This window comes from Galeopterus variegatus, unplaced genomic scaffold (assembly GCF_000696425.1).
Source record: "Galeopterus variegatus unplaced genomic scaffold, G_variegatus-3.0.2 Scaffold6829, whole genome shotgun sequence".
Taxonomy (NCBI): Eukaryota; Metazoa; Chordata; class Mammalia; order Dermoptera; family Cynocephalidae; genus Galeopterus; species Galeopterus variegatus.
In genome coordinates, this window is record NW_007732940.1 from 18,357 (window position 1) to 30,502 (window position 12,146).

Genomic DNA, 12,146 nt, shown 5'->3' on the forward strand with positions numbered 1-12,146 from the left:
GGCCACTGTGATGGGGAAAGGGGAGGGATGGGGCATCTGGGAGGCACCCAGCCAGTGTTAGGGCGAGGGGCAGAGGTCAGGGAGGGCTTCTTGGAGGAGGTAACTGAGGATGAGCATGGCTGGGAGTGCCAGAGGGCAGGGCATGGACCTCACTCTTTAGACCCTGCCACTGGGAGGACCCCTGACTACCAGCAGGTGTGCTGAGGCAGTCCCGCCCTCAGCACTATTTAGAAAGCCTCCCTATTGCCTAAGAAGAAAACCAAAACTGTTTAATATGACACTCAGAAGCCTACACACACACAAATAAACGCGCACACACACCTTAGATATTGGCCTTGGTCCTTGCTGTTCCCAAAAGTCCTCCCACTACATCTTCATCTGCTGAGCTTTCATCTGCCTTGGACTTCATCTCAGGTGTCATTTCCTCCAGTGTCATCCGTCAGGCCTTTTCTCTGAGCTTTCCTGGCTCTATGCACTTCCTGCCACCTAAGTAGCTGTCTATCTCCACTGTCAGTCTGCCCACCACTCAATGACTTCCTGATGGTAGAGGCCAGGCCTCACACCCAGATCTCACTTCAATGCCAATGCTTCATACTAAAGTAGATGTCACATTCTGTTTGTATGTGATTTCTCTTGGGCACCTATCATTGGAGTGAGCCTCCCCTGTGATCTTGCCCTGGGCCTCCTGCCCCCTTGGCATGCCCTGGGCACTTCAACCTGCAGGGATAGCTGCAGGCCTCACTCCTCGAGAAACTGAGGGCATGAGCCCTGATATCCCCCATACCCACTGTTGAGGGTCACAGGAGTAACAGCGTGATGCTCACGATACTGGAATTAAGGTCACCTTCTGAGAAATAAACTAGCAAATTAATCACAGGAAGGTTGAGATTCTGTACATGTACCTTAAAAAACAAAGTGTCTCCCAGGTTTAGAGCAGTAAAAACTAAATCCTAAAAATCATGTTTATCTTTCCCCAATTTAGATTCCTTTTGCACACTATATCCCTAGATGTAAACAGCTCAGCATTTTGAGATTTTTTTTTTAACTTCGTTGTCTTATTTAACCTACACTATGATTCCATTAGAAATGTTATCTTATATCTCCATTTTCCAGAAGAAAAACATTGAGGTGCAGAGAACTGAAACAAATTGCCCAAGGTCACACAGCTAGAAGATGGAAAACCTGGTATAACAACCTGGAAAGCCTTATTCTCTAAGCCCTGTGCCAACTGCCTCCTGAGGGCTCCCAATATCCCCAAGTAGGAAGAGAAAGGAAGGAACCAATAAATAGGTCTCCTTTCTACTTCGAGGTGAGACATTGCTCAGTCTCCTCTGAAATTTTTCTTAAGGGAATTTTGTGTTTCTCAGAGTAGCTCCTTAACCATTCCTCCCAAATGTCCTCCACGGACTGTCCTATAAACCAGCTGAGGCTGGGTGAGTCACCTTCTAGAAGCTCCCAGGGTGGGCACTGCAAGCTGCTCTCAGAGCACCTGTGCAGCCTCATTGTAGGCACCTGTCCACTCACCTGTCTCCCAGTTAGACTTTAGAGGGAAGCTGCCACAAAGCTTGTTCCTCACTGTACCCAAGCCACTGAAAGATTTTCTGCACATAACAGGAACCAAATAAATGTGCCTAAATGGTGAATGATGGAATTAATGACTCGAATGTAGCAAATGCTCGACGTCTGCTTTTGTCCTCCCAACATCTTGCACCCTTTATGTTTGGGGGGAATACTCCATCTACAGGACTGGGTGGGAGGCAAAAATGACCCCTCAAAAGTGCTGAATGCCCAGCGTTCCTGCTTTCCCAGATTCGCTTGCAGTCAGCCCCGTGACCAAGGCTCCGCCAGCCAGACACAACATTCAGACTCACACCCAGGTCTAGCAGGGCAGGAAGCCAAAGGTCAGGGTGAGAGCGGGAAAGGGAACTTTCTGTCTGTCCCATCCTCTCTCTCTCTCTCCATCTCTGTCTGTCTCTATCCCTTTCTCTGTCTGTCTCTGTCTCTCCTGTTTCCCCTTCTGTCTCTCTCTCTGTCTGACCCTGTCTATCTCTCTATATCGCTCCCTCTAAATAGCTCACTGTCTCTTTATCTCTCTGTCTTTTTCTGTCTCTCCTTCTCTCTGTCTTTTTCTGTCTCTCCTTCTCTCTGTCTCTCTCTCCTCTCTGTCTCTCCCTCATTCTGTCTCTTTCCTGTCTGTCTCTATCTGTCTATGAGCTCCCTCTAAATAGCTCACTGTCTCTTTATCTCTCTGTCTTTTTCTGTCTCTCCTTCTCTCTGTCTCTCTCCTCTCTGTCTCTCCCTCATTCTGTCTCTTTCCTGTCTGTCTCTATCTGTCTATGTCTCTCTGTTTCTCTTTCCCTGTTTCTTTCCCTGTCTTTTTCTCTGTGTCTCTATATCTCTGTCACTCTCTGTGTCTCTCTGTATCTCTGTCTCTATCTCTCTGTCTTTAGCAGGGGTACAGTGGAAGCATCTGGAAGGTGCATGTTTGGTGCAAATGGTGTCCTGTCAGTAGTGGCTGTGGTTAAGTCTGCTCCAGGTGTCTCGTGCACAGTGGCCGCAGCACAGGGGTCTTCATCAGACCCATTCTGTGGCGTAGCTGGACATTGTTCCTGAAAGGTGAGCCTCAAGCCGGGTTCTCCAGGCCCACCAATGACTCTGTGATCTACCCAATGTCCTTGTAATAAACTCCTCTCTTGTTTAATCAGCCATAGCCAGCCTCTGCTGCTTGCAAATAAGACCCCTGACTGAGGCATTAGGAAATCTGCTGACAGATTACAGTGAAAATCAATGATAAAGTATTTCTTAAATCTTTAGGACTGGTGAAAACCTGAGGGACCTGCGGAGTTTATCTAACACAACACCTCAGTTTGACAGCTGCAGCTTGGCGAGGTCAGCCCAGTTTGGAACCAGGCCTCCCACCCTCGCTTTCTGGGGAGCCACGGTTAGAAACTTCCTGGGAACACTTTTAGTTAGAAAAAGAAAGGCTGGCCTTGGCCTTGGAGACAGGCGAGAAAATAGCCTTGGCCTGAGGAGATTTTCATTCCTGTAGTTAAATAAAACGCAAACAGCTTTTATGAGGGAAGAAAGTGAAGTTTGAGGTCGTCTTGTCAGAGCACAGTTAAACAGAAGAGAACAACACCAGCTTGCAGCCAGGCAGCCACCTGCCGGAGCGTCCCCCTGGCTTCTCCCGCACGGGCTCTCCACGCTGTTCCACCAGGAGGGATTCTAGTGTGAGCTGTCTTTTCCAGGAACCTCACCAGAATCACCTAACCTAGAAAACAAAACAGACCTGGCAGGTGGGGCCACCTCTGGGTTTGGAGGCTGACAGCTAAATCCAGCTGCAGCCAGAGAGAGCCAACGTGCCCCATGACTTCAGGCAACTCAGGGCGAATGGCACGAGAGTTGGTTATTAGAATTTCACTCTGGATTGCGACACCACCCTTCAGCTCCGTCGATGAGGTTGTGCAATCATCCGGTCCTATAAATACAGTGACACTTCAGCCTTGTACATCTCTGTCAGCCCAGCCTCCAAGTGAGCCTCTCCTCCTCTCCTGAGATCCAGCCACCATGAGGGCTTTCTGCCTTCTGCTGCTGACTGTCTGCTTACTCTTCTCCCAGTTCACCCCAGGTAAGCTCCAGGATCTGCTGGGGACACTGACACTGGGGCTAGCGTGAATTGAGGTCACCCCCCTTTGTGTCCTGAGGGACAGGCAGCAGGACAGTGTCCCACAGTTGAGTGGCCCACAGTTGGCAGAAGGCAGCAGGCAAGCCTGCCGAGCCCTCGGGGTCTGTGAGCTGTTGCCTGAGCAGCAGAGAATTGAGCCTGGCAGGGACTCGGGGCTAGTCACGGGCAGCTCCCAGCATCTCCCAGACCCTATAGCTGTCCTGGACATCTAGAACATAACCTATGTGGATGGGATTGCTGCTGTACCTGCAGAATAGCTGAGAGGCCAGCTTCCTCTCCAGAGAGGTGCCACTGCCCCTCCCACCAGCCAGCTCAGCCGGTGCCGGTGCCATGGACTCAGCTTGCATACAGGCAGTAAGGGACCCACAGGCAATCTGCCACCTCCCCTGGGAAACCCATCCACACTCTCCAGGCTAGGAGCTCTCCGCAGTCAACAGAAGGGGGCCTTCCTGTCATGCCAGAGGATGCCAACTTCTCTGGGCCAAAGCAGCCAAGTCCCTGACATTAGAGAAGGTGGGACCCTGCAGTAGGAAAGGAGACACAGTATTATCCCAGCCCTGTCACTCACTCACTCACAGTGACTTTGAGCAAGTCTCATATTTCTAAGCCTTATTTTCTGATCTGCAAAATGAGAGGGCTGGGGAAGATGACTCTAAAAGCATTATAGCTCAGAAATTCTCTGAAAGATCCTATTGTACTGTCATCCAGACCATTGCTTTAACCTACAGATACACCTAATTTACTCCAATTATGATTCAGTTTTCGCATCTGAAAACTGGACACGAAAGCATTGTAAATGCAGAATTTTTCATATTGCCAGTAGCAACCCATTAGAAAGGCTGAGAAATCAATTTAATGAGTTGCAACTATGTATGTTTTTTTAAGGAATAGAAAATACTAATACATGCCATGTGGTAAGGGTACATTCCATTTTATTATGCTCATTTCAGTTTTTTGTGTGTGAGGGAGTGGTTTTGTTAAGTAACAAGGGGATATTTCTTTCTTATGGCAGTTTAGTCCAAACTCAAAGTTTGAAAGCTACTTTTCTAATACAAAGAGTTTTTATTTTCAGTCTATTATATCTAAATATGATTATGAGCACTTCATTCAGAGAAGAGGAAATAAAACAGTTTTCCAAGGATGTACAGGAAGAATTAAACTTATTAATCGTTCATTATGAAAATAGCAACTGATATTATTGAGCCCACATATCAGGATTGCTCAGATACTACAGGACAAGGCAACCCTCTACTGTGTCCTTTGATGACTTGTAAATCCTGTCTGCACAAACCTAGCAGGAAATGATTGTCCATATGGGAAGGCTCCTCCCTTGGGGTTGCCCAACACCAGCTCATCTAGAAAGGGCAAAGTGCAGAGCCCACCCCACCTCCAGGTGAGAGCCAGGGAGCCTCTGAGCCCCCCAGAGGCCCCTGCAGACTCTGTAGGGAGCCACTGTTGTCCCAAAATGTTCACATTCTGTAAGAGGATCATGGGGAAGGGCACTGCTTAATGCAAATATTTTCTGCTGACATTTTTATTAATTTGTTTCTTATTGTACATATTTATGGAGTACAGAGTGATACTCAGCTGGGATTTTATGGATTGGTCTGAGCATTCTCGTCTGATGGGGAGGAAGAACTAAGTTCCCCAAGTGTCCTTCACACTAGAACATGCAATTTCCGCACCCTGTCTCCTGGGCCACGCTGCAGGCAGCCCTTGTGTGCCCTGCTTCACTTTTCACCAGTTTGGGGTTTTCTTTTTTCTTTTTTAATTAGGCTACAGCTGACAGACTAAAGTTGTATACATTTATGACATTCAGTGTAATGTTTTGATATATGTACACATTGGTGAAATCGAGCTAATTAACATCCATCACCTCACATGCTTGGCTTGGGGGTTTTCTGCTGTCGTCTGCAGCCCTGGCTTCATCCCCACTGCCCACCCCAGCATTTAGTGCAGGGAGGGTGCCAGGTGCCGCTCCTGGAAGGTGGTGCTTGGACTCGTGCATGGCTCACCCTGTGCTCTCACATGGTGCCAGCTCACTCCCTTTTCTGGAAGTGCCATTAGAGCTGGTCTAGCTCAACCTGGTGGTTTCACAGGTAGGCAAAGTGAGGCCCACGTGACCCAAGATGAACGGAAGTCATAAGACTTGACAATCTATTTTAGCAGTTTTCTTCTCCATCAAAGGGGAAAACAAATGGGCTGCTCACTTTTACCTCATGCAAATGGTCTTTTTGTGAATATAGAATGATATCAAAGTGGCAGGTGACTCAGGCCCCTGCATCTGCTAGATGATAAATAGCCGAGGTCTTTGGAAATCAAGATAGTTTGAGGCTGTCCATTCATCAATTCAGCAGATATTATGTAAGCAACTATTATGTGCAGGCATTGCCCTGAAAATGGGAGAAGAGCCAGGAAAATACAAGCCCTTGATCTCATGACCTTCCATTCTAGAAGCACAGCACAAACTGAAAAACCCATTATATAATTGATTACCTAATTACAATTGTGCCTTGAAATGCTGTTAAGTACAGGGTACCAGGAGATCATGTGACAAGGTGTTAGACCTGGTCTTGAAGTGTCAGGAAAGATTTTCTTGAGGAGGCTGTTAAAAAAAAAAATTCTTTTTCAACATTTAAAAATTAGGATATGTCACATAAAATTTATTTATTTTTAATTAACACATATTGATGGTACATATTTATGGGGTACAGAGTCATATTTAAACACATGTGTACAATGTGTGATGTGCAAATCAGGGTAATTAGCATAATTATGACCAGAATTTTATCATTTTTGTGATGAGAACATCTGAGCTCCTCTCTTGCAGCTATTTGAGAACATACAATCAATTATTATTAATTACAGATGCCTAGCATTACTGTAGTCCACTAGAACTTATTTTTCCTATCTACCTGTAGTTTTATGTCCATTACAACCTCTTCCTATCCCCTCTCCCCCTCCCTTCCCCAGCCTCTAGTAACCACGATTCTACTCTTTACTTCTAAAAGTTCAACTTTTTTAGCTCCAATATATGAGTGAGAACATGAGGTATTTATCCTCTGTGCATGACTTACTTCACTTAACATGTCTTCCAGGCTCATCCATGTTGCTGCAAATAAATTTAGGATTTTATCTGATCTGGAAAACACAAAAGATGTGGCAGCATTCCTACATGGTAACAGGGAGCTGCAGCCAAACAGCGACTGCTCCTCCAGATAGGCACCTGTCCTTGTGTTGCCACAGGCCCCACCACTCCCTATCGCCTCACCTAGGCCCACTTCACACAGTTACGGGATATACCTGGCTCCTGTGGCATTTGAATGTGCGGCGCTAAATTAAATAAATGAGTGAAAGGTGAGGGGCAGGTGGACAGAAAAACAGCATACATAAAAGCTCAGAGGTAAAGATGATTAAAAGCAATAGCTCTTGCTTTCAATTTAGTCCTCACAACGCCCCCTACAGAGAACAAAGAATCAGTATCCCCATTTTGTGGGATAAGTCCCATGACTGGTAGTAGGCAGCTCAGGGACTCAAACCCAGGCCATCAGCTCCAACGCTGGAGCAAAGATGAGGCCGGGGGGCTCGGGGATGGGATTAGGGGAGTCATGGGGGAAGGGAGAACTGGGAATCCCAGGAACAACAGTCCAGGAATGTCCTGAGGCCAGATCAAATGAGGTCTTTTTTTTAAATGAATATTCATGAGATACAAAGCTGATTGTCACCCCTTGTGACCATGATGTGAGGGCCAAATTCATACTGACAGCCTACCCATTACCACAAATTGCATTTGTACCCCATGTCTCCCACCCAATTAGCCCCAACCTCCCTCCCTGTCCCCTCCCCGCCCTCCACTTTGTAGCCCAAGGAATGTTCTCTCCCTCTGCAAGTCCAATGCACTACTGTGGTCTTTCCTTCCTTCCTTCCTTTCTCTCTTAGCTCCCACTTATGAGTGAGCACATGCAGTATTTATCCCTCTGTGCTTTGCTTATTTCACTCAACGTAAGTTTCTCCAGGCTCATTCATGTTGTTTCAAATGGGAGTATTTCATTCTTTTTTATGTCACAGTAGTATTCCATGATGTATATACACCACAGTTTCCTTATCCAATCATCCATCAATGAACATTTAGGTTGGTTCCATGTCCTGGCTATTGTAAACAGAGCTGCGATGAACATGGAGTGCAGGTATCCCTTCGACATAATGATTTCCATTCCTTTGGATATATACCCAGAAGTGGGATTGCTGGATCATATGGATAATCTATCTGTAGTTGTTTGAGAAACCTCCATACTGTTTTCCATCGTGGTTGTACTAATTTACAGTCCCACCAACAGTGCAGGAGTGTTCCCTTCTCTCCACACCCTTGCCAGCATTTGTTATTCACCGTCTTTTTGATAATAGCCAGTCTAACTGGGGTGAGCTGATATCTCAATGTAGTTTTAATTTGCATTTCTGTGGGGCAGGATACACATCTGAGTTTGGGGGGGCCCCAAAGGTTTTCAAACTGGGAGAGTGATGGCATCAGAAATGGAGAGATTGGTTTGCCTGCAGCATAGAAGTCGAGTAGAGACTGAGGAGAGGAGAGCAGCCTGGGCTGAGCAGCAGCCGGGACACTCCACATCTGCAGAGCCAGTGCTCTTACAGCTGCACTTTTCCCAGGCCATCAACACTTCAGGGCAGCAGAATGAACCCCCAATCGGTCATTCCCCAACTTCCTTCCTTTCCCTCCAGGATCTGTGTGCTTTCCTGCTAGACTGGGACCCAGTTTCCTCACCTTTAACGGGAAGGATCCTGGCCCCAATGTTCTGTGGCCCTCAATCCCCACCCTCCCGTGCCCACTCCTGAGTGTCTCACCCTGTCAGCCCCACCCCCACCTGCTTGCGCTAATTCTTCCTACCTTTCTGTCCTCTGCCAACAGCCAACAGGAATGTGCCTGCTGCAGGCTCTGGATCCCATCTGGAAAAACATTCTCCCCGCTGCCTCAAACGTAGGCCTCTGCAGCCTCCGAACTAGTCTGGCAGAGGCACCTGATTAGCAACTCATGGGAAGTCACAAGTGCCCTCAAAACACCAGTGTGACATCACACTATGTGGCACTTTATAGCTGCAGAAAGCAGCTCTGTGAATGCAACTCACTGAATGTCCCCAGGATCTCTGTCATGCAGGGACTACTACCATCCCCATTTTATAGATTTTTTTAATACTGAACCTCAGAGAGGTTGACTTTTCAAATACCCAGCCAGCAAATGACAAGGACTCAAATCCAACCCTGACTCCAGATTTATGTTCTTTTCACACACTTCCCAGTGACCTCTGAATATGTCCTCAGACACACAGGTTTATCTCAAGAATAACCTAGACAGGAGTTGCATTAAAACTTTCATAAACTTAATAAGGGCCATTCCTGATTAGCCACTAGCATCAGTTTCTTGGTGAATGGGGGCTTCATCAGCTACCTGGATGCAGAGCAGAACCTTGGATCTTTGGTTATAATCCAGTTTGATTTGGAATTTTGTTATCTGTTTTACAGAAGTGGCTTGCATATTTGACTTTATCCCCAAGAAGCTTAAAAAGTTTTATACAAATAAAGTCCAATCCTCTCTGGACTTTACTGGTTACTTCCACAGCAACACCACCCCACCCCACCCCTGAGATTAATGTGCAGCTTCTATTTTAATACCCCCAATGGGAGGACCCTTCCCCCAGCACCACTGCAGACCAAACCCCTGGTCCTGGCCAAGGGAAAGAGCCCACCTGAACTTACAAAGGCCCATAGGGTTCCAACAAGCTACTCCTCACCTGTGCTCAGTCTCGGTCGCTTCCCACTCCCAACTTCATTTATTTATCACCATAGGGTGGGAGTCTGCAGCAACTGCTGCAAAAAATCTAGATTGTGCTTCTGTGTTGGTGTTTCTTCCTCACATCTAAAGTCAGTTGGTCGCGTGAACCCCGGTGTGGCTCCCCTGACCTCTCTGCAAGCCAGCACTTCGACGGCTGGCAGGCAGGCCTGAAGGTGGCAGGGGGCCAAGTTTGGGCCTCATGTTCTCCAAAACCCTTGCCACTTTGGCAATCTCCCCCACCCCGCCTCAGCCTGATGGTCTTTTAGTATAAGAAATGTGTATTTTAGTCAACAGTTCTCCAATTTTCTCTTTTAGTCTTCCAAAAGCTCACTCTTACTGTAACTGTACAGTCTCGGTGCCCCACGTGTGCGGCTCCAGGCGGGTGTGGAGTACAGCACCCGAGGATGAGAAGTTCCGTCGGCGACAGCGTCTCTCCCCTCCCTGCCTCTCATTCTCTGAAAGGCTCTTTAGGAAAGTTTGTTTTCCTGGCTGTTTTCCGTAAGGTCCAAAGATTCCTCCCTGTGCTCCCAGCACCCCTTCTTTCGTGCAGTCTTTGTAGCCATTCTCTCTTGAACCATCACCATCTGGCCTGTGCTAGGTGGTACTGTTCATTCTTCCTTTGTGCAGGTTGATTTTCCAATGATGCCATAAAAATCAAGTCTGACATGTGCTCACTGCTATAAACCACTCTTCCCTCTCTCTCATTTTCTTCCGAGACTGACCCACTGGCACATAGTTCCTAGTTAGTTTCCTGCTACGTAATCATAATTGCCCTTCATTCAACCAACACCTATTACTGCACTTCACTAGAAAAATAGTTGGTGCTGTAGTTGCACTTAGGCAGGATTATCGACAATCCAGCTGTGACTGGCCTAATAAATGAGTGTTTGAAGGAGTCACTCCTTTAGCCCCAAGCACAGAAACTGGCACAATCCTGCTTTCCCAACAGGCCTGACCCCCACACACCTTCTCATCCTTCAGTCTTCTCTATAAGCAAGTTCTCTCTTTTCTATGTTTTTCTGGGTCATGGAGCACCAGACGCCAACAAACACTCTGTTAGCTTGGACTTATCAGTCCAGCTTAGTGAAAACCAAGACAAGAACAAGTTCAGAGGGAATGTTATCATTCTTGGGGAAGGTGAGAGAAGAACAGGGCATGAGTCACCCAGGGAGCTCATGTGCCCTGAGAGCGGACAGAAATGACCAGTGCACTGGTGAGAGGGGACATGCATATAGAAAATACATAAAACACAAATGTAAACTTAGCAGATTATTATTAAGCAAGCATCCCTGTAACCACAATGCAGGTCAAGAAGTAGGATGTGGCCAGCTCCTGAGAAGCCTCCTCCAGCTTCTCAATCACTACTCCCCCTTCCTCTAAGGGCAGTCACTCACTTCACTTTTATGGTATTAACTTCCTATATTTCTTATATTTTTAGCACATTAATATTCATGCTGAATAACACAGCTTGGTTTGCACATGTATTTTATTGGCCAAGAGGTGCCTATATGCCTTTATTGCTGTATGTTGAAAAGTGGGTCTTAGGATATGCATATATTCAATTTTAACAGATAATGCCTAACTGTTTTCCAAAATTCGTTATACTGACATACATTCCCACAGTCAGTGAATGTGTGTTCTGTTGCTCCATATCCTTGTCAACACTTGATAATACGGACCATTTTAAAATCTAAGCCATCTGGTGCATGTAGTAGAATCCCACTAGAGCTGTAATTTGCATTTCCCTGACACACAAGTTCAGCACTTTTGTAAATAAGTACTGGACACTTGGGTATCTTTTGTGTTTTCTCTCACATTAACTGTATTTTCCTGTTTATCTGTAGTAATTCTTTATATATTCTTCATACAAGCCCTCTGCCAGTTACATGCATTACAAATCTCTTGTCTAGTGTCTTGATTTTACATTCTTAATGAAAACTTACCTTTGAGGTTATTATTATTATTTCTTTTTTTTTTTTTTTTTCCTTTTTGAGACCGGCCTCACTGCGCTCAGCCAGTGAGTGCTGTGAGCGCACCAGTCATCCCTATATAGGATCCGAACCCGCGGCAGGAGCGCTACTGCGCTCCCAGTGCCGCACTCTCCCGAGTGCACCATGGGCTCGGCCCTTATTATTATTTTAATGTAGTTAAATGTGTATAATACTTTCCTTTAGGGTTAGTGCTATCGTATCTTGTTTGAGAAATCTTTCTTTACCCCACAGACATGAAGACAGTCTCCGCTAATGTCTTCTAAAAGCTTACTGTTTTTCCTTTTTCATCTAGGCTTATGATTTATGTGGCAATAGCTTTGTGTGTGTGTGTGTCGTATAATGTTGAGAGTCCAGTTTTTTTTCCCATTATGAGTATCCAGTTGTCCCAGAACCAACTACTGAGAAGACTGTCTTCACTGCCACTCTGCTGAAGCATGCTGTTTCCTGTCTGTTCTCCACATCTGCATGGGTCTATCTCTACACTCCTTGTGTGCTCCATTCGTGTATTTCTCTGATCGTAGGTCATCACCTCACGGTCTTAATTACAGCAGCTCTATAATTAGTCTTGAAATCCAGTAAAGCAAGTCCTTCCACCTTCTTCTCCAGGAGTGTCTTGGCTATTCTTGGC

The 12,146-nt window shown here is 46.3% G+C and overlaps 1 protein-coding gene across 1 annotated transcript in view; it reads left to right on the forward strand.

Moving 5' to 3' along the window:
* Positions 1-3,290: 3,290 nt before the first annotated feature.
* The window catches only part of DEFB1 (defensin, beta 1), a 15,538-nt gene continuing 6,682 nt past the window's right edge, over positions 3,291-12,146 (forward strand). The window contains exon 1 of the mRNA XM_008591313.1: positions 3,291-3,628. Coding sequence (XP_008589535.1) covers positions 3,568-3,628 — 61 coding nt within the window. The 5' untranslated portion in view covers positions 3,291-3,567. The remainder of the gene's footprint in view (positions 3,629-12,146) is intronic.